Source organism: Thamnophis elegans, chromosome 1, assembly GCF_009769535.1.
Source record: "Thamnophis elegans isolate rThaEle1 chromosome 1, rThaEle1.pri, whole genome shotgun sequence".
Taxonomy (NCBI): domain Eukaryota; kingdom Metazoa; phylum Chordata; class Lepidosauria; order Squamata; family Colubridae; genus Thamnophis; species Thamnophis elegans.
In genome coordinates this window covers 170,957,683-170,984,377 of record NC_045541.1, presented here as the reverse complement: position 1 = coordinate 170,984,377, position 26,695 = coordinate 170,957,683, and the positions used below count along the sequence as shown (strand labels likewise).

At 41.1% G+C, this 26,695-nt stretch overlaps 1 protein-coding gene across 6 annotated transcripts in view; it reads right to left on the bottom strand.

The window, feature by feature from the left end:
* DOT1L (DOT1 like histone lysine methyltransferase) overlaps positions 1-26,695 on the bottom strand; it is a 94,744-nt gene that overhangs the window by 24,148 nt on the left and 43,901 nt on the right. For 5 of the 6 annotated variants that reach the window (XM_032210293.1, XM_032210623.1, XM_032210375.1 and 2 more), the window contains 13 exons: positions 24,402-24,470; positions 22,894-23,000; positions 21,629-21,670; positions 20,901-20,984; positions 18,284-18,521; positions 17,233-17,346; positions 14,797-14,888; positions 13,722-13,823; positions 11,565-11,702; positions 9,926-10,051; positions 7,924-8,408; positions 4,637-4,760; positions 1,520-1,666 (listed from right to left, as the gene is read on the bottom strand). In XM_032210293.1, coding sequence (XP_032066184.1) covers positions 1,520-1,666; positions 4,637-4,760; positions 7,924-8,408; positions 9,926-10,051; positions 11,565-11,702; positions 13,722-13,823; positions 14,797-14,888; positions 17,233-17,346; positions 18,284-18,521; positions 20,901-20,984; positions 21,629-21,670; positions 22,894-23,000; positions 24,402-24,470 — 1,868 coding nt within the window. The remainder of the gene's footprint in view (positions 1-1,519; positions 1,667-4,636; positions 4,761-7,923; positions 8,409-9,925; positions 10,052-11,564; positions 11,703-13,721; positions 13,824-14,796; positions 14,889-17,232; positions 17,347-18,283; positions 18,522-20,900; positions 20,985-21,628; positions 21,671-22,893; positions 23,001-24,401; positions 24,471-26,695) is intronic. The other variant, XM_032210447.1, reaches the window with a different exon arrangement.

Sequence of the window (26,695 nt, the reverse complement as noted above, 5' to 3'; positions counted from 1 at the left end):
TGCTCACTATAAAGCATTGTTCCATGCACTTCTGCCCTCATTCTCTAAAAAATTTTTAAGTGCAATACAGAGCCGTTAAAGGATTGCCTATCCTCATCCTAGTCATTGAAGTCAGGACTGAACCTGGGATGTCCTGTATGCAAAATTTATGCTTAGTCATTCAGCTACAGCTGTTTTATCTAGGAAAGACAATAGTCTACACAATCCATATCACCCACAGGGTTATATTCTGATTCACGCACCAAGTATTTAAACTAGCCTTTATTCAAATAGTTAGGTTCCTCTCGCATATATGTGCTAGTCGTTCCCAACTCTAGTGGTGCTCATCTCCGTTTCAAAGCCGAAGAGACAGCGCTGTCCGAAGACGTCTCCGTGGTCATGTGACTGGCATGACTAAACACTGAATGCTGTTACCTTCCTGTCAAAGGTGGTTCCTATTTTTCTACTTGCATTTTTACATGCTCTCTAACTGCTAGGTTGGCAGAAGCTGGGACAAGTAATGGGAGCTCACCCCATTATGCAGCACTAGGGATTTGAACCACCAAACTGTTGACCTTTCTCATCGACAAGCTCAGCGTCTTAGCCACTGGGCCATCTCATCCCTGATGTAAATAGTTACTTTATTCAAATAGTTACAGCTTGACAACTTCAACAACAAAATCAGAAGCTAGAACAAAACTGCTCAAAGTAGCTTAAGCGCTGGACACAGATTTAACCACTTCCTCTTATAGCACATGTATAGAAAGCAAATAAATATATTGGATAAATGAAAAATATGAGAATGATTTTTAAAAAAAGAAAAAAGGTGTAATTTCTTAGGAATCAGTTATCACACATCAACTTAAAAAGATTTTTGAAGTGGTTTAGTAAGTTCTGTTAAGCAGGAACAAGAAATAGAACCATATGGTCTAGTGCAGGGGTCGGCAACCCGCGGCTCTGAAGCTGCATGTGGCTCTTTCATCCCTCTGCTGCGGCTCTCTGTCGCCAGTTGGCTCCACAATGGATAGGGCTTTCGGTTAGGATAGGTAGAGGAAAAAGGATGTTGCAGTAGGAGGAGACTCTATGGTGGGGGAACTGGACTTCCGACCGGCTCCAGAATTGAATGGGGGGCTTCCAGTTACGACCTTTGTGGCTCTTTGAGTGTTTAAGGTTGCCGACCCCTGGTCTAGTGGTTAAGGTACCGATCTAGAAACTGGGAGACTGTGAGTTGTAGTTCTGCCTTAGGGATGAGAGAGGCTGGGTGACTTTGGGCCAGTCGTTCTCTCTGAGCCCCAACCCACCACACGAAATTGTTGCGGGGAAGATAGGAGGGGAAAGCAATATTAGGTATATTTGCTGCCTTGGGTTATTTGTACAAATAATAAAAGTGGGATAAAGATAAATAGATAAATAAAGTACCCGAGGGAAGCATGCTCCCTTACCTTGCACCGCACTTAAATAATGCTATTAAATTCATTGTAATATGGTAAATTGTCTTTACGGCAAGGACTATGGGGGAAAACAAAGTACCCCTACTCACCACCTTCTCAACACGGCTAGGAAGGACTACGCTGGCCAAAGGAATACTAACAGGGAGTTTATTGGGCTGCACTGTGCTGAGGGGGATACTGATGGGAAGGCTGGTGATGGTCTCCCCATTATTCGCAGACGTCCTCTCGCGCAAAGCCTGCAAACACACAAAGCAGACAAAGCCAAAAATGCAGCTTGCATCATCAGCCAGAGCTTCTGGGCCGTGGCTGTCGGCCAGAGTACTTGGTGCAAGGAGGCGTCCTGAAGAATTGCAAGCATTTCCCCCACCCGTCAAACAAATAAACAAAAAACTTTCTTACAGATGCAGACAAGGTCAATTGCCTCAGCCAGCCAACATAGACACACACACACACCACACAAACAGTTCATGTTTTATTTAATGATCTAATAGGGAAACATAACCGCAATGGTGTCGCTCGCCCAACTAAAAACACTTACCGCGCCAAGTATTTATACTTAGCAGCTGTGTTTGGGATTGCTATGGTGCATGAGGAAATATTTCCACAACCTTGTGTCACTATGGCAAAGTATATATAGTAAATTTACAACTAAGTCATACTGCACAATAGATGGTTCGCCTTTTCTCCAAACTTATGCCCTTCGGCCCTTATGCCCTGGGATCACAACCCATTGGTTTATGCCAACTGGGAAATGCAGTTCTAATGACTCTCCAGGCTGTGAAAGTCTGAGCAAGCTATTATTGACTGCCGATTGAATAATAATAATAATAACGCATATACAGCGCAGAATACTATTTTAGCTTTGATCAGGACACAAAGAGCAAGAATGTAAGTCTGAGGAATACTCTCTACTTTCCCTGGTTACATTAGCCATAAGGTTTGTATATGTGTACATACAGGATAGAAATACAGGTAGCCCTCGACTTATGACCACAACTGAGGCCAAACTTTCTACTGTTATGTGAGAGATTTATTAAGTGAGTTTTTCCCCATTTTACGAACTTTATTGCCTCGGTTGTTAAGTGAATCACTGCAGCTGATAAGTTAGTAAACTGGTTGTGAAGTGAATCTGACTTCCCCATGGCCTTTGCTTGTCAGAAGGTCACGAAAAGTCACTAAACTAACTGTTGCAGGTTGAGGACTGCATGTCTCTTTGAAAAGGATTTGCTCCTTCTGCAGACACAAGCACAGCACCCCTTTTCTGCTTTTTAAAGTAGTCCAACTAGTTTTTGGTTTTTTTGCGCAAGCCTGAAAAAAAGGCCAACTCTTCTATCTGGACTTTTAGGAATATTGTGGTGCAGTTTGCAATTTTAAAAAATGGGTAAGTTATTTTGTAAGTAACTTACAAAAAAGGATTCTTGAGAATCCTGTAATCTTTACACTATTACAAAAAATAATTTGCAAAACTCTAATAGGATATAGCATGCATTTTAAAAATGCAAACAGAAGATTTGCCAAGCAATAAGAAAGCATGAGAGGACAAAATTATAGTCCAAAACAAAGAAGCGATTAAAGTTAGAAAACAGCAATTATTTTAGGTCTATGTATGATTGCCTACATAACCAGACCCTACAATGGAATGGCAAACTTAGTTTTAAGGGAATTCAGATTTCCATTATGTGAATTATGGTCAAGAAAATATTAATTTCAAGTTGTAATCACACAGTCACTTGATAGCAAGATAGGTGGCATATAAATTCAACAAACAAACAATTAAATTATTCTAGAATGGTGAACTTATAGCCCAAACACTATCACATGTTATAGCAAGCAGGTGAAGAATGCTGGGAGTTATAATTCATCAACTAATGGAGGAATTGGTTCCTAAATAAAAGGAAACCATGGAAGGGAAGAGATGGGAACTAGATCTGATCTCACACTGCCCATCACACAGCTGTGCTTTGGAGTTCATGAATTTATCTGCACCTGTTTCTACAACAGTGCATCTGATTTAAATAGTAACGCCATCATGTTTACTTTAATTTGCAAACAAATTATGCCTCATTTTTTAATCAAGCCTGATTACAATTTGGCACTCGGTTATGAAGCCCATTTAAATTTGAAGGAGATGCAAAACAAGACATATTCTCTTCCTCTTCCACACCTCAAGAATAGGTATTGTGTAGGTTCGTAAAACATGATTAAGCAGCAGACAAATGTATTTCACATTAGGAATTTTAAATATTAGGACTTTAACCTGAGCTTTTTTAAAGTCCAGCAGTACAACAATGTTTTTTTCTCCATCTCATTTTGGCTGGAAAAAATACCGATCAGGCTTGCACACAACTCTATCAGTAATCCTGGTTTAACAAAGTATCATAAACTTAATAAACTAATAGTGTGCTTGCTGCGCACAGTTCATTTGGTTCCACATTGTATCTAAACCTGAAATTAATAAAATTAAATCATAATTACAAAATTTTAGTTGAGATTAATGTTATCATAATCTCAGGTCAAGACGTGACTCAAGGTTTCTCCGTTTTGATTGCTACTCCTTCCAATACTGGTTTATTTACTACAACAGCAAATTGTTACAGTACTTGCATCAATGCACTGTTCATAATCTGATTTATTTCTAATTGAGTGTTATGGATAAGTACAGAAGTAACTGTATTTGTGTTGGTTCAAAATGCTACAGGTAATCTCAATTTACAACTGTAATGGAACCTGCTCATTGGTTGTAAGTCACGATGGTGGTGACTGATCCTTATGACAGTCATTAAGCAAATGCAGTGGTCGTAAAGCAAATCTATTATTCTCTATGGAGCGTTTTTGTGAAAAACACAGTTACGGGTCTGTGGGATATTGCAAAGGTCATAAATACAAGCCAGCTGCCGAAGGTCTGACGTGCATTCATGTGACTGTGGCAAAGAGGCTGTCAGAACTATGGAACCAGGTCGTAGAATGGGCTTTTTGGAAGTCCATTCTAACTTTAAATAAATGGTCCTAAAGAATTGGTCATAAATCGAAGACTACCTGTATTTGGTTTTTCTACTCAGCGATTTTTTTCTGCACCCCCTAAGTGATATTAATTTTCAACCCTTAGCATGCTCTCCATTTACACCAAGAGTTCCCACACAGTCGCTGCTGCTCGGTACAAGAACTGGCCTGAGATTGTTCTGAGGCATCGTCCAAAAATTCCTTACCTTCTCATTCCCAGCTGGGAAGGCTGCTGGGGAAGAGGGCTGAGCTTCCAGAGGGCTCATCTTCATGCCGTTTGATACTGAAAGGCTTGGAAATGTAAGGCCATTTTCTTTTAAATGTTCAGCCCTGAAACATTAAAAAAAGCACAAGTTTTTGAACGTTTCTGCTTCGTTAAAAAGAAAGATTTTTGCATCCTATAGCAGAGGAATGCAGAGGAAGCCCCTCTTCCATGTGTCAGAAAGAAAGATTTCTGTTAGGATATTCATGACTGGGAGAGACATGGTAACAAGGTCAGCCAATGAATAGGCATGGCAGCTAAATCAGCCAAAGGGACCTTAAACAGATCTGAGTCTGTGCTGAGAACTGAAACTGAAACAAGACTGATCCTGTCTGCTCTGAATTCTGAAATAAAACTGACTCTTTCTCTCCTGCTTGTGTTCTGCTTGTAACTTCTACCACATTGAAAGAATCTACTATTGGTATTGTACATTTATTCATCTGTTATTATGTATATGAAGAAGTTAATGAATCCAGCTGAATCAGTTATGTGTGTACGCTTTCTGGATTTGATTTTTTTTTGCAACAAACTCTGACAGTTTCTGATAGCTTGGTTCTCTTCAAAAAGGCTGGCCTTTTACATCTTAACAGCTTAGTGGATTTCTAAGGGAAGAAGTGGTTTGTTAGATAATATCTGATGCATTAGACAGAATTATTATGCCCTTTGAAAACTGAAAAGACATTGCAGGCTCCATCCCAGACCAACTGTTATCTACAAACAAAATGGCTGCTAAGAAAGAGATTGGAGGGGGGGAATGTAGTTTCGAAGACCGCTATCTCTTTTCTCTTTCTCTTCCATCCACAGAATGCTTTCTGATTCTTCTGTTGACTGAAGGATGCAGCTTTCCTCTAAACAAAGAAGCATTCTTGATTTTAAAAAAAATGAGCCTGGAGGATAAGTGCTCTGATTTTCAGCATGCCAACTTCCCAGATACTTTCAGAGTTTAGCCATTCAGGATTCAACTAAAGGTAGCACCCACAAACAGAGTATACATTCTCCATGGCTATCCAGAGTGCCACTGTTAACCCAAAGGCAACTTCCAGTCCTAGAGAATATATATATGGTTCATGGTTGTAGTATTGAGAGAGCCAGTTTGGTGGAATGGTTAAAATGCTGGCTTAGAAACCAGGAGACTGTGAGTTCTGGTTTCGCCTTAAGCCAGGAAAGCCAGCTGGGTGACCATGCACCGGTCACTCTCTCTTTCTCTCAGCCCAACTCAACTCATGGGGTTGTTATTGTGGGGGAAATAGGAGGGGGAAGTAGTATGTTCACTGCCTTGAGTTACTTATAAACTAATAAAGGCAGAATCTTGCTTTTTCTGGGCTTAGTTATTTATTTTTATCCTGCTTTGGTTGTTTTTCTGCAGATGTGTCAGTACCACGAACATGATCACTGCATGGGAAAGCAAAGTTTACTGGTTCTTTATATAGAGCAATGCACCTATCTCTATCCATGAAAGACAGGTAGAAAATTGGCAGAATCCATCCATAAACATCAAATGGCAATATGAAAATTCCACAATCTCTTAACACAAAGACAAATTTCTCTGTCAGTTTCAACTGAGGAACTGCTGGCATTTTATATCAAGATAAATTCAAAAATGCTAGGGAATTCTTTGAAACTTGGCATTCCGACAAATCGGCCATTAACAAACATATAAATGATATATACACACCACTGAAAAAACATAACCAAAGGTTAAGGAACGAACCAAATCCCCCACCTCCTTCCTAGCAACTGACACCCTAATAAGTGGGAAATAACACCAGATTGTTGTGCCCTGCCAATGGAACTGGCAGCATATTCAGACAGTGAGGAGGTTGGGAAGGAACATGTGCCAGTCCTGGAGTCTGGGGAAGGCTCTGACGAGGGCTCTGCAACAGAGGCAGAGATGGGGCCAGGGCCGTCTGACAGTTATCCAGACATCAGTTGGGCAGAACAGCTGGAGCCTGTTCCCAGTGTGCTCATGCGCAGAGCTGACAGGAGAAGGGGACAGCTAAGGAACAAGGGCTGACTGAGGAGTAAAGGCACAGGTGGTCAGTGAATGGCCTCTCCCATAGGGAATAAAGAGGAGCGAAAGGGGAGGGGAGTTTGCAGGAGGCAATTATTTCAATTCATTAGGCTGAAGATCTGCTCCTGGCTTCTTGCAGAGTAATTGTCTGCTGCAGTGTGGCGTTTGGAAGATATTGGCTTGGCAGCTCTCCTGCCTGGTAAAGGTCTGTAGTTGTGAAATCTCTTGATTGTTGGCCTGGACTTTGCTGGAGAGGAATTCACTTTAAACTAAATAACAGGGGTTTTATCGGGACGAGGAGTCAGCTTTGTGCTTTTGGGAAGCCTAGGCCAGAACACAGATAAACAATCAGGGAAGAAATAATATATTAGTCCAGGAACTTTCAAAGAAGAAACCTTATTCTAACCAAGACTGGCAGAGCTAGCTACTATATATTAACAACTAGCATGCTTCACTTTTCCTTGCATAGATGTTACCTATCCTGGTGACAAAATGTCTTCGGGAAAACAATCAAACCTCAGAGAGCATCAAGAACCCAACAGATATTTTCCAAGTCTCCTCGAAAGTGACTGAACCAGGGAAGATTGTTGGAACAAACTGAATTGAAACATTGAAGATACAAATCTGTATACCCTCAAAGCTTCAGTTGGTTCCTAGTTGGCAATACCAGAATTAGAGAGAGCAGTGTGTTCCCTTTTTCATGGATCTTCTAGGCAAACTGTCATTCCAACCAGGATGTACAGGAAATCCTTGACTTACAATAGTTCATTTAGTAATCGTTTGAAGTCACAACAGAACTGAAAAAGCGACTTATGACTGTTTTTCACACTTACAACCACTGCTGCATCCCCATGGTCACATGATTAAAATTCAGCCGCTCGGAAACGGGCTCATATTTATGACCGTTGCAGTGTCCTGGGGTCATGTGATCCCCTTTTGCAACCTTCTGACAAGCAGATAGTGGGGAAAGCCACTTAGCAATCATGTTACCAACTTAACAACTGCAGTGATTCACTTAACTACTGTGACAAGAAAGGTCATAAAGTGGGGCAAAATTTGCCTAATGACTGTTTCACTTGGCAACAGAAATTCTGGCCTCAATTGTGGTTGTAAGTCAAGGACTACCTCCAGTGATAATTCCCCCAAGGTTACCACCAAAGTGGGGGTGGGGGGCGGGGGACGACGACGACGACACATGATCTAACCACTCTGATCCTCACCTCTGATGGTTCTCACTGGGTGCTGTTTTCCCGCTGCCTATGTGGTCTTGGTTCAAGTGCCTCCGGAGGGCGATCTTAGCTGGAGAAAACCTGGTATAATCTGGCAGGGATAAGTTTGAGCCTTTGTCCAGCTTCTGTCTGCAGCTATGGATCGGGGTGCAAGGAATGATGTCTTGGTCCACGTGGGCAGGTGGATATTGAGGAGTCGTCTGCTTAGAAGCTGGTCGGCTGAGTGCATTATGAATTTCGTAAGGTGTGGCATGGCCATTTATGGACAGTTCGGGACTCATGCCATTGACCTGGGGCACGGGGAACTTGGGGCACTCTAGCTCCAGGTGAAGCGTGTTGTGGTCAGGCTCTGCCTCCCGGTTCAGGTGGTTTTTGTGGCGTGGCTGGGCTGGCAGCGATTCGTCAGAGGGCATGTAGGATTTCAGCTGCAGGAGTTCCTGCTGCCTTTGGCTTTTCTCAAGCTCCACAATGCTGATCTTTAAAATGATAGGAGAAAGAAGAACATTGTCAGAGTGCGCCCAGCGTGACTACTATTTTGAGACAACCCAGGAGCAAAATACAGTACACAGAGGTTGTTTCTTTCAAACAGTGGTTAATATACAAGACACATACATACATACATACATACATACATACATACATAACCATATTTTTGGGACTATAAGAAGTACCAATGTATAAGACGCACCAAGATTTCGAAGAAGTAAGAAAGAAAAAAAGTTTTTGTCCTCCCCGGCCCTCAGGAGCACTCTGCAGGCTTCAGCAGGGTTGGTGGGAAGACAAAAACACCCCCATTTTTGTGAAAAACGGGCCATTTTGTGCATAAACAAGGGCATTTTCACCTTTCCCCCAGCCCTGCTGAAGCCTGCAGAGTGCTTCTGGGGGCTGGGGGAAGGCAAAAACACCTCTGTTTTTGCAAAAAACGGCCCATTTTTTGGAAAAATGGGATGCAGAGGGAGGGCTTTGGGAGGCCAAAAATGGCTGTATTCAGTGTATAAGATGCACCAACATTTCCATGTTCTTTTAGGGGGGAAAAGGTGCGTCTTATACTTCAAAAAATACAGTACATACATGTGTTAGCAATCAATCAATCTTCAACTCTACACAAGAACTACAATGGAGATAGAATACGAGGAGAGAGATACAGGAGGAGAGAGAGAGACGCCCTCACATAGCCTCCCTTATATATATAGCTTCTTAAAGTGGCAGTAACCCTGCTGACTCATCCTCATGTCATCATCCCAGTTTACAGCCTTAAAGCAGCTGGTCAGTTATTAAATCATCATTACCCTGACAAACATTATTAAAGGTTATTATCGTTATGTGTCTATGGAAATTCTCAACCATCCAGGTCATGGTTGCCCCAAAGGGGCTTTTCCAAAAGGACTTGGAAATAGGACTTTCATGTTGTTGTTTTTTTCTTGAAAGCATTTCACTTCTCATCCAAGAAGCTTCTTCAGTTCTGACTGAATGGTGAGGAATAGAAAGACTAGCCTTCAGAGTACTAACGAGCAGAGATGACTGCAAAGAATATAAATCCTTCTATTCCCCATCATTCAGTCAGAACCAAAGAAACCTCTTGGATAAGAAAAAGAAATGTTTTTAAGAAAATAAAGTTCAGTTGACTTTTTAAAAGCACCTTTGAGATTATTATATTTTAGGAATAACTGTCCCTTCACATTTTTCAAGGCTGAAGTTCCTTTGACTCTTTTAAGAATCCAACAAACCCTGCCCCACTTTCTTCCATTTAGGAAAGTAAACCATACTGTGGAAGCAAGCTCCTTTTGCTCAATAGCCTGCCCTATTTTGCCTGAACTGCCCCATTCATTGTAACCCCCTCTGATGAGAAGGAATTAGTCATGTGAAGTACCTGGTCACCCATCAGACCGCCAAGGAACACTGCTGAATCCATTGCCCAGGTTTTTCTTTTTTTAAAAAGGCAACATTAGAACTCAATTCTAACAAAAGGTATTACATCCTAGCCATACGCTACCTGCAATTCCAAGCAGTGCTTTTGCTTCTCAGAAATCTGATTTTTTAATGCTTGCTTTTCTTTGAGAAGGTTTTCCAGTGAAAGTGTTGACCAATCCAACTTTAGTTCTTCACATCTAGCTTTCAGCTGGGAGGAGGCAGAAAAAGAACAGGGAGATATATTATTTGGAAAATGTTATATCATACTGTCAAAACTAACCCTTCATCTATATATATAAAAACAGTCCTGTGTGTGTGTGTACCAGCATAACTCTGGAACGCCTCAAGCAATTTCAACCAAACTTGGTACACAGATGACTTACTGTCTGGAGGAAAATACTGGGGGGAGGGGGGAGGAAGACACTCATAACACCCTTGGGTGTGTGTGTGTGTCCTGTTAAGATGCAGGCTGTTGTGCCGTAGTGGTTTCTACTGTACAGCACTGTGGAGTTGTCATGGTAACGTCTTCACAGTACTCCACAAGGGGGCTCCCTCTGGTAAGGGGGAAAATCCAACATTAGAAATTACGTTTGGTACAGACATTTTCCCCCTATAAATAAATACCTGGGCAACGCTGGGTTATCAGCTAGTGCCATATAAATCTAAGTTATATTTATGCTCTTGATATAAAATGTGATGTATCCCACATTAGATGATCAGTTCCAGTCTAGATGTCTGTGGAGAGTCTCAAATTCATAGCAGGGATCACCAGAATTAGGGACAAGTATGTTCCCTTTTTCATGGATCTAGGCAAACTGTCAGTTCAACCAGGATGTACAGGAAGTCCTTGACTTACAATACATTGTAATGCGCATTGTAAAGCTAGTCCTTGACTTATGACCGCAATTGAGCCCAACATTTCTGTTGCTAAGTGAGACAATGAATGTTGCTCCATTTTACAATCTTTCTTGCCACAGTTGTTAAGTGAATCACTGCAGTTGCTAAATTAGTAAGATGATTGTTAATTGAATACGGCTTCTCCACTGACTTTAAATGTCTATGGAGATCCTCAGTAATCCAGGTCATGGTTATTCCAAAGGTGATTTTTTCAAGAGGCAACTGGACTTTCTGGTTTTTCTTTGAAGTCATTTCGCTTCTCATCCAAGAAACTTCTTCAGCTCTGACTGGAATCTGAATTCTTCCATTCCCTACCATCCAGTCAGAATTGAAGAAGCTTCTTGGATGAGAAATGAAACGTCTTCAAAGACAAACCAGAAAGTCCAGTTGTCTCTTGAAAAAAGCATGTCTAGCTTCTTCTGTCTGGCCATCTTAGGTGGAGTCTGCTGGATAAGACTCCAGTGTCACAAAAATTCTAAGAACTTCACACTTTTAAAGCACTGATTACAGCTCATCTAGCTAAAAGTAGTCCAGCTACAGATTTTCGCTCACACCTACGTACAAAGTTTCACATTAGCCTGTTACATCTAACCTACCACAGTCTGTCTTCAACTGGGTGCAAGTCTCCATGTTCCTGGGATCTCCTAAATGCTACGCCTAGTTTTTAATCACAAATCCCCCGGTCATTTCACAATCTCACAGTTTTTGGAATAGAGGCCCAGGGAGGATGACAATCTTAAATTAACATCAAAGGCAGAAGTGGAATTTGTGATTGATATCAAAACAAGATAAAACTGTGGCCTGGTGCATCTAGGAATACAAACCAGCTGTAAACTCTGATTCCTGAGTTCACCATTATCTTTCTCCAGCTGTTTGGTCTGCTCTTTCAGCTGCTGGTTGTGAGCAGAAATTTCTTTCTGGGCCTGGATAAGGTCATTGTACGTCAGTGCCTTAACACCCAGCTACAAGGGAAAAGGAAGAGGATAGAACAGTTAGGACCACTATTTTCCCAACAACAAAAAGGCAATGAGTTTGTTGAATGCTAGAAACCCTGTCAGCTTTGTCAGCTTTTTTTCAAGTTTTTTTTTTAAAACTCGTAATAGGAACAGTTTATCATATTATTTGACATACAGTACAATTGAACCAATATTAAGGATCGAAAGAACTGCAAGCATTCTATCATTGCTTTATTCTCCAAATAACTGGCCTCTTTTAGTTAAGCCATTACTGTAAATCGGGGGTGTCAAACTCAAGGCCAATGACAATAAAGTAAAGTAAACTAAACTACTGTAACTATAAATCCTTAGGTCTAGGAACATCTGCCAGGTATGGTAACCCACACCCACAGAGTGCTTAAATCTGGCCTGGAAATAACAAAGGACTGGCCCGCAGTGCCTCTGGCAGCCAAAACGGGGCGTTGGGGGAGTGCTTGTGCCTCCCCCCCCCCCCGCACCCTGTTTTGGCCTGCAGAGTACTGCAGGAGGCTGTCTGTCCCACCTCCCCCCCACCCAAGAAGGAGGAGGAGAACTACAATGCTGATCAGGCCCTCAAAAAAATCCAGTTTGATACCCCTGCTGTAAATGGTTACTAAAACACTCTATTGTTTTAATGATATGTTCCTAGTATTTGCTGATTTTAAAAGACTGGTACTGATATTTGAAACTATATACAGTGTAAGTTATTTTGAATTATATACTTGCAAGGTATTCAAAACCGTAAGTTTTGATCAGCATTTGTTTAGTGATTCCTTAGATTAGTATCAACTGAGTTGCAAGTATTATGTATTATTCAGTTTGGTATGGTGGCTAAAAGCTCCATTCTAGAAATCAGGGGACTATGAGTTCTAGTTCTACCTTAGGCACAAAGCCATTTGGATGACTTCAGGCTAGTTCAATCCTAGAAGAAGGCAACAACAAACCACTTTCAAACATTTGCCAAGGAAACTGAAGGACATGTCCAGGCATTCACCAGGAGACAAGACTGACTCAAAGGCACCAACAAAACAAAAAGAAACAAAAATTCTGTTTACACTGCAATAAAATATATAGGGCAATTAATATAGTGCTTTGGTATGTATGTTTGTGTACTACTGTATTAAGAACTGTTCTTGATTTGTTTTTGTTTTTTACTCAGAACAACCAAGTTTGATGTTATGCATTGACCTCACTTTCCCTATTAGAAATATATTGGACTAAATCACTGGAAAAGCACCATACAAATCTATTGGAAACCGAGTGATTCCTCAGAGTTATATTCAGTGAAGTCTTAAACTTACTTCGCATCCACCTCAGGTAGCAATTAATTTTCATAGTTTAAATTTTAGTCCACCATTATCACAATTGTTAGACATTTGATTATGTTATTAATGAAAAAAGCCCTGTCGGACCTAGAAGCCATCTTTTACATTGAGCCTTCAGGTCTGCCACATTTTCTGCTGTGGGAAAATGGGAGGGGGTATTATATGGAGTATGGGAGGTATATAGTCAAAATAACATTCTTTTCTCAGAGAGTCAAAGACACCTTGCCTTGAAGCTGCGATGGTGTGACTGGGAGGCATCTCCAGTTGGGACGGTGCCTGATTGGGCCATGTGATGGACATGTGGGTGCTGAGCAAGTACTTGGACTTTCATTTGGGTGGGGAAAACCTGGAAATTTTCAGGTTTGGGTTTCCCCAGATGTGCCAATGACATCTCTAATAAAGTGGAACTTTGAGGAAATTCAAGCCTCGGAGTCTTCTTTCATTGGGGATGTTACTTGGAAACCTGACACCCACATTTACACTCATGTGCCTTGAACTTCAGCCTATTCTAAAAAATGTCAAATTCATTACATCCTTCATTTTCAGATTTGGATTTAATTCTCAGGGATCTACCAACTCTGCCTTTCTCCTTGGTTCAGTTCAAACTACCTTACAATCCGCAGCATCAAAGACCTTTCCCTTTTGCCCTGCAATCTGTACAGTAGCCCACTCCTCACTGTACCTCATCTAGCTTCTGCTGGAACAGTCGTTTTATTTCTTCTTTCTGAGCCTGGCAGTGAGTAAACAACTGCTGAGCCTTTCCCATTAACTGAGTATTCTTTTCCTAGGGAACAAAAAAGGGAAGGAAACGCCAATACTTCAGAAAAGTAAAGATGTCATTCCTTAAAATGAGTGACATAACAGTGTTACAGGCATATAGATACTACAGGCTGAGAAGGATTGGAGGGAGACAAATGTAATCAGATCAGAATCCTAGAAGCAGAATTGAAAAGGACCTTAGAGGTCAACCTTCTAGACTCAATTGAAAGATCGACTCTGGAGTGACCTGATTCTATTGGCAATTAATTGCCAATCCTTTAAAAAACAGTCCAATGTCAGAGCTGCCATCCTTTGCTCAAATCTGTGCTTTGCTAGGTATCAGTCTGCCATACATTAGGGGTGGGGGAGGAAGATAGAGGGAGCAGGGAGGGGGGTGGGGAAAGGGAGAACATGAGAAGAGGACCTGGGAAATCAAAAGCAATATTTGTACAGTCCCGAGACATCTCAAGACCAGAGCCCTGGGAATGGAATGCAGCACATATCCATCTAACCAACCACAGGGTGGACAGTTACCAAAACATATTGAAAAGAATAGAATAAAATAAAATAAAATAAAATAGAATAGAATAGAATAGAATTAGAGTAGAGTAGAGTAGAGTAGAGTAGAGTAGAGTAGAGTAGAGTAGAGTAGGAATAGGGTAGAATAGAATAGAATAGAATTCTTTATCAGGCAAGTGTGATTGGACATACAAGGAATTTGTCTTCGGTGCGTAAGATCTCAGTGTACATACAAGCAACAAGTAATAAATCATTATTATAGCCATTAAAAATACATACTTCTTCTCTACATGTGACTGGACAGTGGGGGTGATAAGGGAGGGTGCAAGAAAGGGAAAGTTAACTAGAGTAATTTTCCCACTCAAACTCTTAGTCCTGGCTTGGCTTACTGTAACCACTTGGCTTTAGTGAAAGTAATATTTTCGCTACGAATGGAGTCCACAGTGTTTCTTTCCTAAGAGACCAAGTCTGACACCTACCTTTTCCTGTTCCAATAACTGCTGAAGAGTTGCCTTATATTGATTTGTTTTCATATAAGCCATGAACTGCATATACTGGATCTTAAAGGAGTCTGTAAGTGAAGGAAAAAACCCACATGAACAGTCTGCAAGCATATTAGTACATCAATCTTTTGTGCAACTTCAGCTTGTTGTATCTAAATTAGAAATACACAAATACTAAAATCTATTCCTAAAGTACTAAAACTTCACACATTCTAGCTCTTTAATTTAAAATAATAGTGTCATGCTACTCTTATTAATCAAGTGAGAATCAGAAATTCTCAACAATCTCCTGTTAATCATTCTGTAATTTGATTAGATCCAGATAAGTAATCTGTTGACCTCTGACCTTTTCTCTTCCTCTTTGTATTAAAAATAAACCTTATTTATCCACAGAGGCTCTAGTGAGAGAACTTGTTTTTCTACTGCTTTGTCTGGCAACTTCCAAGAGATAGGCTGAAAGGTACTGCATTTTTCAGTACAAGACGCACCTTTTTCCCTCAAAAAAGAGGGTGAAAATCTGGGAGCATCTTATACACTGAATACAGCACTTTTGGCCTCGCAAAACCCCACCCCCTTCACCAAAATGGCTGTGCATAGCCTTTAAGAGGCTTCCAGAGTGCTGCTGAGGGCTGGGGAGGGCAGAAATGAGTGAAAAACGTGCCATTTTTTGCTCAATTTTGCTCCCTCCCAGACCCCAAAAGCACTCTATAAGCCTCAAGGCTATGCATGCTCTTTTTTGACAAAAGATGGACCCATTTTTGTGAAAAACAGGCCATTTTTTGTTCATTTCCCCCACCCCAGGAACACTCTACAAGCTTCTTAAAGGCTATTCATGCCTTTTTTTTTGACAAAAAAAGCGGGCCCGTTTTTGCAAAAAACAAGCCATTTTTTGGAGGTCTGCAGAGTGCAAAAACTTTTTTTTTAATTTGCCTCTTCAAAATCTTGGTGCATCTTATACTCTGAAAAATACGGTACTTTTCATATTCTGAGTTTATCTGGAATAGGAGATAAGAAACAGAGATATGTATGTACTTTCAGCACATTGTGGTATGGTTATCATGAATCTTAAACAACTTGCCTTGTAGTGGGGATACTAAACAGGCAAAAAATTGGAATTCCAATTTTCCAATCTGATTGGAATCTAGTGGTAAAACCCTACCTACAATAATGCAGCGAGGATTGATAATGCCTCATGGCCAAAATTTTAAAAATGGTTTCAGTAAGTTAAATCCCTAAAACAAAGAAAATCAGAGTGGAGAAAAAGAAAAAATATTATTTTAAAAAAATAGAACTCAATTTTTATATGAAAGTTCAAGAAGTGAAAAGTTTAGTTTAGTTTTATTGAACTTGTATGCCGCCCTATTCCCCGAGGGGACTCAGGCGGCTAACAAACTAAATAGGGGAGAGGGGAAGTACAAAAAAAATGAAAAGACAGACAAATACAAACAGATTAAAAACTCATCAACAGCCGCAACAACAGGCCTGCCGGAGCAGCCAGGTTTTAACGGCTTTACGGAAAGCCTAAAGGGTGGCGAGGGTCCGAATCTCCACGGGGAGATCGTTCCAGAGGGCCGGAGCAGCCACAGAGAAGGCCCTCCCCTGGGGGGTCGACAATCGACACTAGCTAGTTGATGGAATCCGGAGGAGACCTAATCTGTGGGATCTAATCGGTCGTGAGGAGGTAATTGGCAGAAGGCGGTCTCTCAAGTACCCAGGTCCGATACCATGTATTAAATCCAAGACTGGATTTAAGAGGAGCCCTGTCCTTTTATTCCACAACTGAAGCTGGTTTTCCTTCAGAGCGTCAGATGTCTACTATTCCTCATCATCTTCATTTAATGACCCCATAATCCCTGGAGCAGTGGAGTCTGGGCAAGTGAATGGAGCTAGCAGACGGATGCCATTCCTGTTGCCACAGAGTTTTGTTCAGCAGATATATTCTTAGTGAGCCCAGAGAGAGAAATATCTGGCTTTACCTAGGATCGAACTCACGGCCTCCTGATTGTGAGGCAAGAGCTCCACCTCTAAGCCACCGTACCACAGCTTCAAATGTCTATTATTGAATCTGCCAAATAACTTCCCACCATTCTCTTGCAGGCAGACTTCACATATCTATTTCGGTTTATTTTCAACCATCTCAATAGTTAAGAAGAAAACATACTGATTATTTTTTATAGGTTGTGATGGAGATCTGCAAGTGCACGAATTCACCCACATGGGAAGATTCATGCACTTGCAGATCTCCATCACAACCTGCTAAGTCTGACAGAGGTCATAAAGATTTTTTAAAAATAATAATAATAATCAAAACTGTGAGAAAGATCAGAGCACAGGGTCTTTCTTTCTACACCTTCAGCAAATGCTATGTCAAGAAATATGAACAGCCCAACAACATGGGGGAGATGCCCTTACCTAGCAGCTTCTGTAGTGCAGGTGGAGTAGGAGTAATCAAGAGCTGGTTGGACGAATGCCGCTGTACTTTAGGAGGTAGCTGGTAAAATGGACTATGAGGTGACCTATAAGCATCTGGATGGAAAGAGAACATGAGTCCATTAAGCTTCTTTCTATTGGAAGGAGTCCAGCCTGGGATCAGACATTCATCATTCCCCTTTGATATAATTATTGGCCTGTGACACAAATTTCCCCCACTGTGGTTTAAAAGTAGTTCACAGTTTTAAAAATATGCTACAGGTGGTCCCCGACTTACAACGACGACGGAGTCAAAAATTTCCATTGCTAAGAGAGAGTTGTTAAGTGACTTGTGCCCGATTTTATGACTTTTTTGTCCACAGTTGTTAAGCAAATCACTGCAGTTGTTAAGTGAATCCAGCTTCGCCTTTTGGCTTTGCTTGTTGGAAGCCAGTTGGGAAGGCCACAAATGGTGATCACATGACCTCAGGGCAGGGCAACTGTGATATAATACATGCCAATTGCTAGGTGCAATTTCCAAGTACCCAAATTTTGACCATGGGAATGCCTCAATGGTCGTGAATATGAAAAATGGTCATAAGCCACTTTTTTTCAGTGCTCTTGTAACTTTGAACAGACACTAAATGAATGGTTGTAAATCGAGGACTACCTGTACTATAACTAACAAAATCATAAATGAAAGCTACATCCAATCACAGCAAGATCGAAACTCATTTTCCCGGTCTGTAGAGATCACATCCCTCCACCTGTTGCAGATAACCTGGGATACAGCCTTGAGAAAAGTATGTGTGGAATGTGCTTCTGGTTGTGGCTGCCGTGCTGCTCCTTCAGTTCCCCCCCCCCTCCTGCCTATGGCAACTCGAGAGAAGGCCAGGGATACTTTGAATTGACATGTGGACTTCAACACCCAGAATTCTGAGAGATGAAGTCCACATAGTTAAAAAGTCACTGAGGTTGAGAAGCACCAGCCTAAACTGACACAAGAGAAGACCTTTTCTAAGGGGGATTGGCATTCCCCAGCTGTAGGGCTCACCCTGAGGAGAGGATGAATTTGTTTGTGATACAGTTTGAGCATGGAGAAGCTCCAGCGCGGTTTGGTTCTTCTTGATCTTGCGGTCGGCATTCACCACGTTCATTTTCTTGGGGCGCCCACGCTTCCTACCAGCCATCTTCCTTCCCTTTTTGCTCAGCTTCTTCTTGCGTGCTTTGGAGGGAGATGGTTTTTTGACAGTGTTAGCCGCAAGGTTCTTGTCTTCTTCAGCACCGTCGTCCTTTAAAAAGAAAAGAAAAGAAAAGAAAAGAAAGAAAGGAGAGAAAGAAAGGAGAGAAAAGGCAACATTGAGATAAGAAGAAAAAAAAAAGGTTCATTCTTTCTCCTTATGGAGGATAGTCGAAAACAACACCCCAAACTCAGTTTTTCGTACAGGTAGTCCTTGACATAACCTTATAAGACTTATAATTCATTTAGTGGCTTTTTGAAGAACGGCACTGGGAAAAGTGACTTAGGACCGTTTTTCACATTTACGACCGTTGCAGCATCCTGATGGCCAGGAATTTTGAGCTCAATTGCAGCTGTTAAGTCGAGAATCACCTGTACTACCATCAAGCAGAACTATTAAAAATTCCCTTTCTGTAGGAGACTTGAATAGCTGCCATCAACCAGAGAAGACCAGCTATGCTAGAAGAAAATAGCATATTAATAATTATCTTCCTGTATAAGCCTATTGTGCCATGAAATATTAATATAACCTTTCATTCCTGAGAGGGGTGAGGTTTCTGTTTTTAAAGTAATTTCCAAAGGAATTAGAGGTCAAATAGACAATTCAATATACAATACAATAGCAGCTGGAAGGGACCTTGGAGGTCTTCTAGTCCAACCTCCTGCCTAGGCAGGAAACCTTATACCGTTTCAGACAAATGACTATCCAGCGTCTTCTTAAAGACGTCCAGCGTTGGGGCATTCACAACTTCTGGAGGCAAGCTGTTCCACTGATTAATTGTTCTAATTGTCAGGAAATTTCTCCTTAGTTCTAAGTTGCTTCTCTTCTTGATCAGTTTCCACACATTGCTTCCTGTCCTGCCCACAGGTGCCTTGGAGAAGAGTTTGACTCCCTCTTCTTTGTGGCAACCCCTGAGATATTGGAAGACTGATACCATGTCTCCCCTAGTCCTTCTTTTCATTAAACTAGACATAACCAGTTCCTGCAACCATTCTTCATATGTATATATGGCTTAGAGCTGTGATAGTGAACCTATGGCACGCATACCACAGGAGGCACGCAGAGCCCTCTTTACAGGCATGCAAGCCATCGCCCCAGCCCAGCTGCACTATGCATGCATGCATGCTTCTCCTGCTGGCCAGCTGGTCTTTGGGTCTCTACCGCACATGCATGTGGTGCATGCACGGGGGGGGGCACTCGTATTGCATTTTGGGAGGTTCAGGCATGCACGCATGCATTTGCGAGTGCGCGCTTTGGGCAGCACTTGGCACCCAAAAGGTTAACCATCACTGGCTTAGAGCAATTATCTATGAAACAGGGAACTGGGTGGCTTGATCTTTAATACAGCCTCTGGATCCATTGAACTACAAATCAATAATACCTCAATCAATCCTAAGCCTTGCACTTCTGAAGAACATGTGATTGGGGAATACTGCTCTAAAGACATGCATTATGATGTTAAACTCCTCCATCCTCCATAGCCAATATTGTAATCTAATAATTCCTAGCGCTCCAAATTGGCTGGCAATGAGGGTGGGCTTGCCACAAATACAGGTGGTCCTTGTCTTACAACCGATAATTTAACAATCATTCAAATTTAGAATGGCGACTTACAATCGATCCTCACACTTACGACCCTCACAGCATCCCACGGTCATTTGATCAAAATTTGGGTGCCATATGTATTTACAATTGAAGCATGTTGGGATCATGTGATCACCTTTTGCAACCTTTTCAGCTGTTTTCCGACAAGCAGAGTTAATGTAGGAAGCTGGATTCATTTAACCACCATGTAATTCCCTAAACAACTCCAGAGATTCACTTACAACAGTGACAAGAAAAGGTTGTAAAATTGGGTACAACCCACTTAACAACTCCTCTGCTTAGCAACAGTCACAACTGTGTTCATAAGTCAAGGACAACCTGCACTGAATTATTGTTCACCCATCTATTCTGTCATCACATCTCTTCTGTCTCTTTCCAGAGCATCTTATCAACCAAGTCATTATTCTACTGTTGGAACTCTGGAAGAACTGCAATTTAATAGGAATGCCTGCTATGCTAGGAAGAAAATCCCAGGAGTCATTCCCCTGGCATTCTTAGGTCTGGAATCCTGAAGATTATCATCATTCATTGTTGGCAACAAAAAATGTTGCACACAAACTAAACTAGTTTTATCATGTTTTCAAAAGCAGCTCTTACGATTCCAGTTGGGATAGGAGCTTACTTCTAACGGAAAGCAGATGACACAATTAGCTATTAACTGAAATGTATCCACTGAAGTTTTGAGAACTGATCTGTATCATTTACCCCTAATGGAGGTATTACTCTAGATTCTTTTCTGTAAAATTTTGTGTATGTGTTTATGTGATTTATATACAGGTTACCAGTAAATAATGACATGTAAGGAAGCCTTAATTAGAATCAGACCTTGTTTTCTTGGACTTTTGTTGGAGTTGTTGTGTTACTCTTGTTTTCTCTTTGTTGTCGACGTCTAGCTGCCTCTTGTTCTTCCTGTGGAAAATAAAATAAAGGAAATAGTTGAGTGGGTGAAATACTGTACTGTCCCCAAGGTAACTGAGGAGGGCACAAAGACTCTAGATTAACCTCTTACTGTTATTCAAGAATCTTTAGAACAGAAAGTTGAATTAAATTGCACTCTTGTGATCCGCCATGCAATATATATTAGTCACTAATCTTTATCCAGACTCTATTGAAAGCAACAGTGACATTCCTGGACTTCTGAATCCAAAACATCTTAGTATTATTTAAGGAAATGAATACATCTGTATTCATCATGATGACTTATATGCAAGATATACAAGTAATACTTTCCTATGTATCATTACTTTTAAAGATTTGTTCATCTTTCCTCCTAATTTTAAAATGAATGCTCTTAATAGCAAAAATATAACTGCCAGGTACAGGTATTCAAAGGATGGCAAGCTCCATATTTTGCTGTTTTTTCTGTGCCATCCCAGAACTGTAACAGGCATGCAAGTTGATGCAATTCTATGGACACGGAAGAGCTAGGCCTACTTCGTTATCTTACAGGAAAACAAAAGCTTCCAAAATCAGAAGGAGTAATATCTAAGGCCTTCACTATTTTATTTTCTTCTTTGGAGGAACAAGATTTGTTGACAACAACAATCACTTACCCTGAGTTTTGGATTTTTGAGACTAGAGAAGTAGTTTTCAAGCTAAAATGGAAAAAAAATGAAAATTACAAATGGACATCAGAAGAAACATTTAAGAGGTTTATAATGCATTTCACAAAGAGATAGAAAATAGTGGACAATGTACTTAGAAATTAAAAACCTCCCATACATATTTTTCAGCTTTCCAAAGAATAAACTTACAAGGAAACAACATTAAAAATTCATACTGAGCCAATCAGGTGTAATTAGGCAAAGGGTTCTTTTGAAAAGATACTTGGCCTCCTAGGAATATAAATTATGACATCTTTTATTCACTTGGGATGCCATGGTAATTACTTTACAAAACAAAACCTGCCATGGCACCTGTACTGCTGGAAAATACCAGTGATACTGTAGCTGGTCCTTCAAACTAGGGGTCCCCAATCTTTTGGACCTCAGGGACCACTAAATTCATAATTTTAAATCCCGCAGACCACTAATATGAACTGCCTAATGACTGGCTGGGTGGGTGTGGTTAGGTGATCATGTGACTGGGTGGGCATGGCCAACTTGATGTCACTCACATTGAGGGGCATCTCGCTGGCCTCTACTCACCCTTCCCCTCCCAGCTATTCCTCACTCTCCGGGGTTCCTTAGGGCCCCAATAGGAAGCAGCCTATTGGAGCTAAGCAGCCACCACAAGAAAGACAAAACTACTGGCTCAGCTCAAATTGGAACTGACCAAGAAGGAGGCTCAGTAGAAGCACCTTACTAAGGACTATGAGCATAGGCTTTCCAAGCAGAGAAAAGACCTGCAGGAGTGCAAGGCGAGGTACCGGCGCCTGGAGGCTCAGCGGACTGAGATGGTCAGCCAGTTCCAGACCATGATGCAGTCCCACTTGAACGAGGCTCTCTGGCTCTTCGTCATCAGCAGCACTTCCCTCCAGCCTTCGCCCAAAGCCTCGCACCAGGAGGCTGAAGCAGACCCGAAGTCAGAATTTCTGCCCCCTCCAGCTGCACAAAAAGACCCTGAAGGGGGAAACTCTCTGCATCAACACAAGTGTTCATTGCACGTATCCGGCCCAGGGGCCGTAGTTTGAGGACCCCTGATTTAGTGCAATATAAAAAATGCAAATCATTTTTCTACCACCAAAATTTTATTGTGGACCACCAGTTGGTGACCGTTGCTTCAAACAATACGGTACAATGCCAGGTAGGGCTTTATAGATAATAACCAACATCTTGAATTGGACTAGGAAGTTGATTGGCATTAGTGCAATACTCACTATGGTTCGATCAATAGTATGCAGGTAGTAAGAAACTGGTTTCCCGGTCCATGAGACAGATCCTTTCAGTGGTGACAATTCTACAACTCTCATTATAGTGCCAATATCTTTGAAATAAATAAATAAAAGGTGAACAAAATTAAGAAGTTATCTGCTGTAATTAGATGATGTAATGACATATAGATGGGATTCGATTTTGCAAAGACACCTATGTTAGGTCACTGCAGAAAAACCACCAACACAAGCTAGGTATTCTTAGCTCTGATATGTGGGTGTGGAATCCTTGGAGTGAAAAGGCAGTTATATACAACTGCAACCAATTGTATATAAATTTAAATGCAGCAAAACCTTAAAGGGGCAACCACATACCCTATGTTAGGACTGAGAGGGAGGAGAGAGAGGACCCAGGGATGCTCATGCAAATCCTACCCCCCCCCCCCATGTCCCAATCCCATCAGATCTCTACATTCAACAGGAAGGACTGAAATGGGTTTGTTTGTGTTCACCCAACTTCCACCTAGTGGAGAACGTTGCTTTCTTTTCTTTTTTTTTAAGGAGCAAACCAATGGAAGATCAAGGTTTATTTTTCTATCAGTATACAAAAACCTATTGTACATCAAACAACTAAAAATAAAAATACTCTAAGGACTAATATATGTAGTTTATACCAGAGGTGGGTTGCTGTGGGTATGGCCCGGTACGGCCATACCGGTAGTGGCCAGGAGAGCATACCGGTTCACAGTCGCTTGTTTGGCCCACCTGCCCGTCCATGCTCCATACCTGTTTTTATGGCACACGGTAAAGTGCGTACGTGTGCACAGCATACGGTGCATGCGCGAACCCCAACAAGCAGCTGGTTGTCGCAGGAGCGGTGGATTGAGCATGCGCACACAGTGCAAGTCAGACATGTGCGCGAACAGAATGCACGAGCATGTTATCAGCGTACTGGTATTGATAGTAAGAGCAACCCACCACTGATTTATACAGAATAAACTTTCTGGAAATTGATCTTTTCAATAGTTCTGGTTATCTTAATGGACATGACTAATTCAGAATTAAGTGTTGCTTTATTTCTAATAACCCAGAAACTTTTTCTTATGGTCCAAGTATATAAAATACAATATAATACAATAGCAGAGTTGGAAGGGACCTTGGAGGTCTTCCAGTCCAACCCCCTGTCTAGGCAGGAAACCCTATACCGTTCCAGACAAATGGCTGTCCAACATCTTCTTAAAGACTTCTAGTGTTGGGGCATTCACAACCTCTGGAGGCAAGCTGTTCCATTGATTCCATTGCTTCTTATTCTACCCTCAGGTGCCTTGGAGAATAGTTTGACTCCCTCTTCTTTGTGGCAACCCCTGAGATATTGGAACACTGATATAATGTCTCCCCTGTCCTTTTTTTCATTAAACTAGACATACCCAGTTCCTGCAACCGTTCTTCATTTCTCTCTCTCTCTCTCTCTCTCTCTCTCTCAGAAAATACACAAGAAAAAAACCAAAACTTACCACTCAGGTTTCGACTGTTTATTCTAAAGTTTAATGGTGCAAAAGGTTTTGAGGATACTATTTGACCACCTGGAAAAAAAATTATGCTACAGGTTAATTTCCTTGACAAATTAGGAAAAAAATGTGTAAATGTATTTACTTCTGTGTCATAAAGATATATCTTTTCATTTGGGATGCCCCTCCCCAATGAGCTTAATGTATCTGGTGATTTTAGATGTCAGTGATGTTTTCAAATGATATATATGAATGCTGAATATAATAACAGAGGATACGTTTGACACATGGGTAGTCCCTGACTTACAACCATTTGTTTAGTGACCATTTGAAGTTACAATGGCAATGAAAAAAAATGACTAATAACGGTTTTCATACAACCACTGTAGCGTCCCCCCCCCCATGGTCATGTGATCAAAACGGTTCTAAAATGAGGCAAAACTCACTTAACAGCTGTCTAAGTTAGCAACTTAGGCTCAATTATAGTTGTAAGTCCAGGACTACCTGTAGATAAAATTGGCAACCAGAACTCTCAGATTCTGTCTAAATAATTGAAGGAAAGGGAAAGGAGCAAACCCTAAAACTATCAGTTTCTTCTGAAAAACAAATCTCTGTATATGTATATATTCATCTTCAGTTCACATACAATCCTTCAAAACCGCCCTGTTACACAGGGAAAACAGAGGCTGAGAAACACAACTAAACTGCAAGAATATGACAAAGACCACAGGAGAAAATAAAAAGATGCAGAACTACCTATCTTCTTGGAAAACAACAACGAACTGGGGAAGACAGACGTTTATCCAACATTAAATTGATGTTTATGGAAAGCCCCAATGATAATTCACTGCAGGGATGTCCAACCTTGGCAACTTTAAGATTTGTGGACTTCAACTCCCAGAATTACCCAACCCCCAAGTTTTAAAGTTGCCAAGGTTGGACACCCCTGATTTACTGCTTGCATGAAAAGGGACATTATAAAGAATCGCTCTTAGGATCTTCTGTTCTTCAAAAAAGCAATCAGCGCAATGAATGTGATTCAGTGAACATTTTTGTTATATTAGGAGGACCGCATTTTAATTGCTTTGGCTCCTTGGGCCAGCAAAGGGTTGGCAGGTTTGACTATTTGAAACTGGAAGATTAAGGGGCAAAATCTATACCTTGAGGTTTGACCTTTTTTTTTTTTTTTTGCTATGTAAACCCCTCCATGAAACAGAATGGCAACAGAAGAAGTTGTACTTTTCAGGAACAAATTTCCCATTTCCCTTTCATCTTCTCCCCAAATCTCCAACAACACAGAGCAAAAAAGACATTGGGATAATAGGGGACTATAGGGGGATGCATATGGTCTATGGTCTGACCATCTCAAGATTAAGAAAAATATAGGAAAAATTCATAAAATAGCTGGACTATAACAGTGATATGGATCATTGGATGTCAGGACAAAAGAGACAACACTAAACCTCTGGATGAATTATAGCTCCGGATAATGGCTTGGAAATGTTCATGTACCCAAATGGCCACAATAAGCATGGCTCGATGCCCAAATGCATTACCATACATGTACTTTTATTAGCCATGCATATATTTTTTTCCTCACAGCTGACAATCCCTCTAACTGCATGTTATGACTCAGCAGAACATTGAAGGCATCTGGTGAAAGGAGTGGGCTGCAGCCTTAGACTACAGTCAGTGAAAGCTTTAAGCCATTCAAGAATTTAGCCTAAAAGGTCCTACATGACTTTTCATTGTTTTGCTGTAACAGGTGAGTAAAATGGTTAAGTAGAGATAATTACTCAGCCCTTCCTAATCCCTGTTCAGGGCATGTCTTAATAGCACTACATCTGTAAGGAAACCAGCTCAGCAGCTTTACTGTGAATCTGCATTTTAAAAAGTTTTTGGTTGACAATGTGGGGAGCTTTCAGAGAGCTTGATGGCTTAAGAAATGAATGGCCTAATGAAAGGGTTATAACAGATGGCTATAAAATAACTCCAAAGGCCACACCCAAGAGGATTTGAATACAGGGCAGCTCCCTGGCAGGTGAAGTAAAAAAGCTTTATTTAGAATAAGCACCAGAGGAGAAATTGTATAGCTCTGGGATTGTGCAATGGATCACATTTCAAGAACAGATGGCAAATCTCTCCCTTGGTAATTAAGATAAATTCTAAGGTAAGGCAAACCTAAGTCAGGTTTCTGCTAAGGATGAAGACTGGAGTGCTGGTTCCAAGAGCAGGACTTAAAAGCTGCCCTAACAGATCAGATCAAGCTTATTTAATTCAACAACTTCCTCTAATGATGC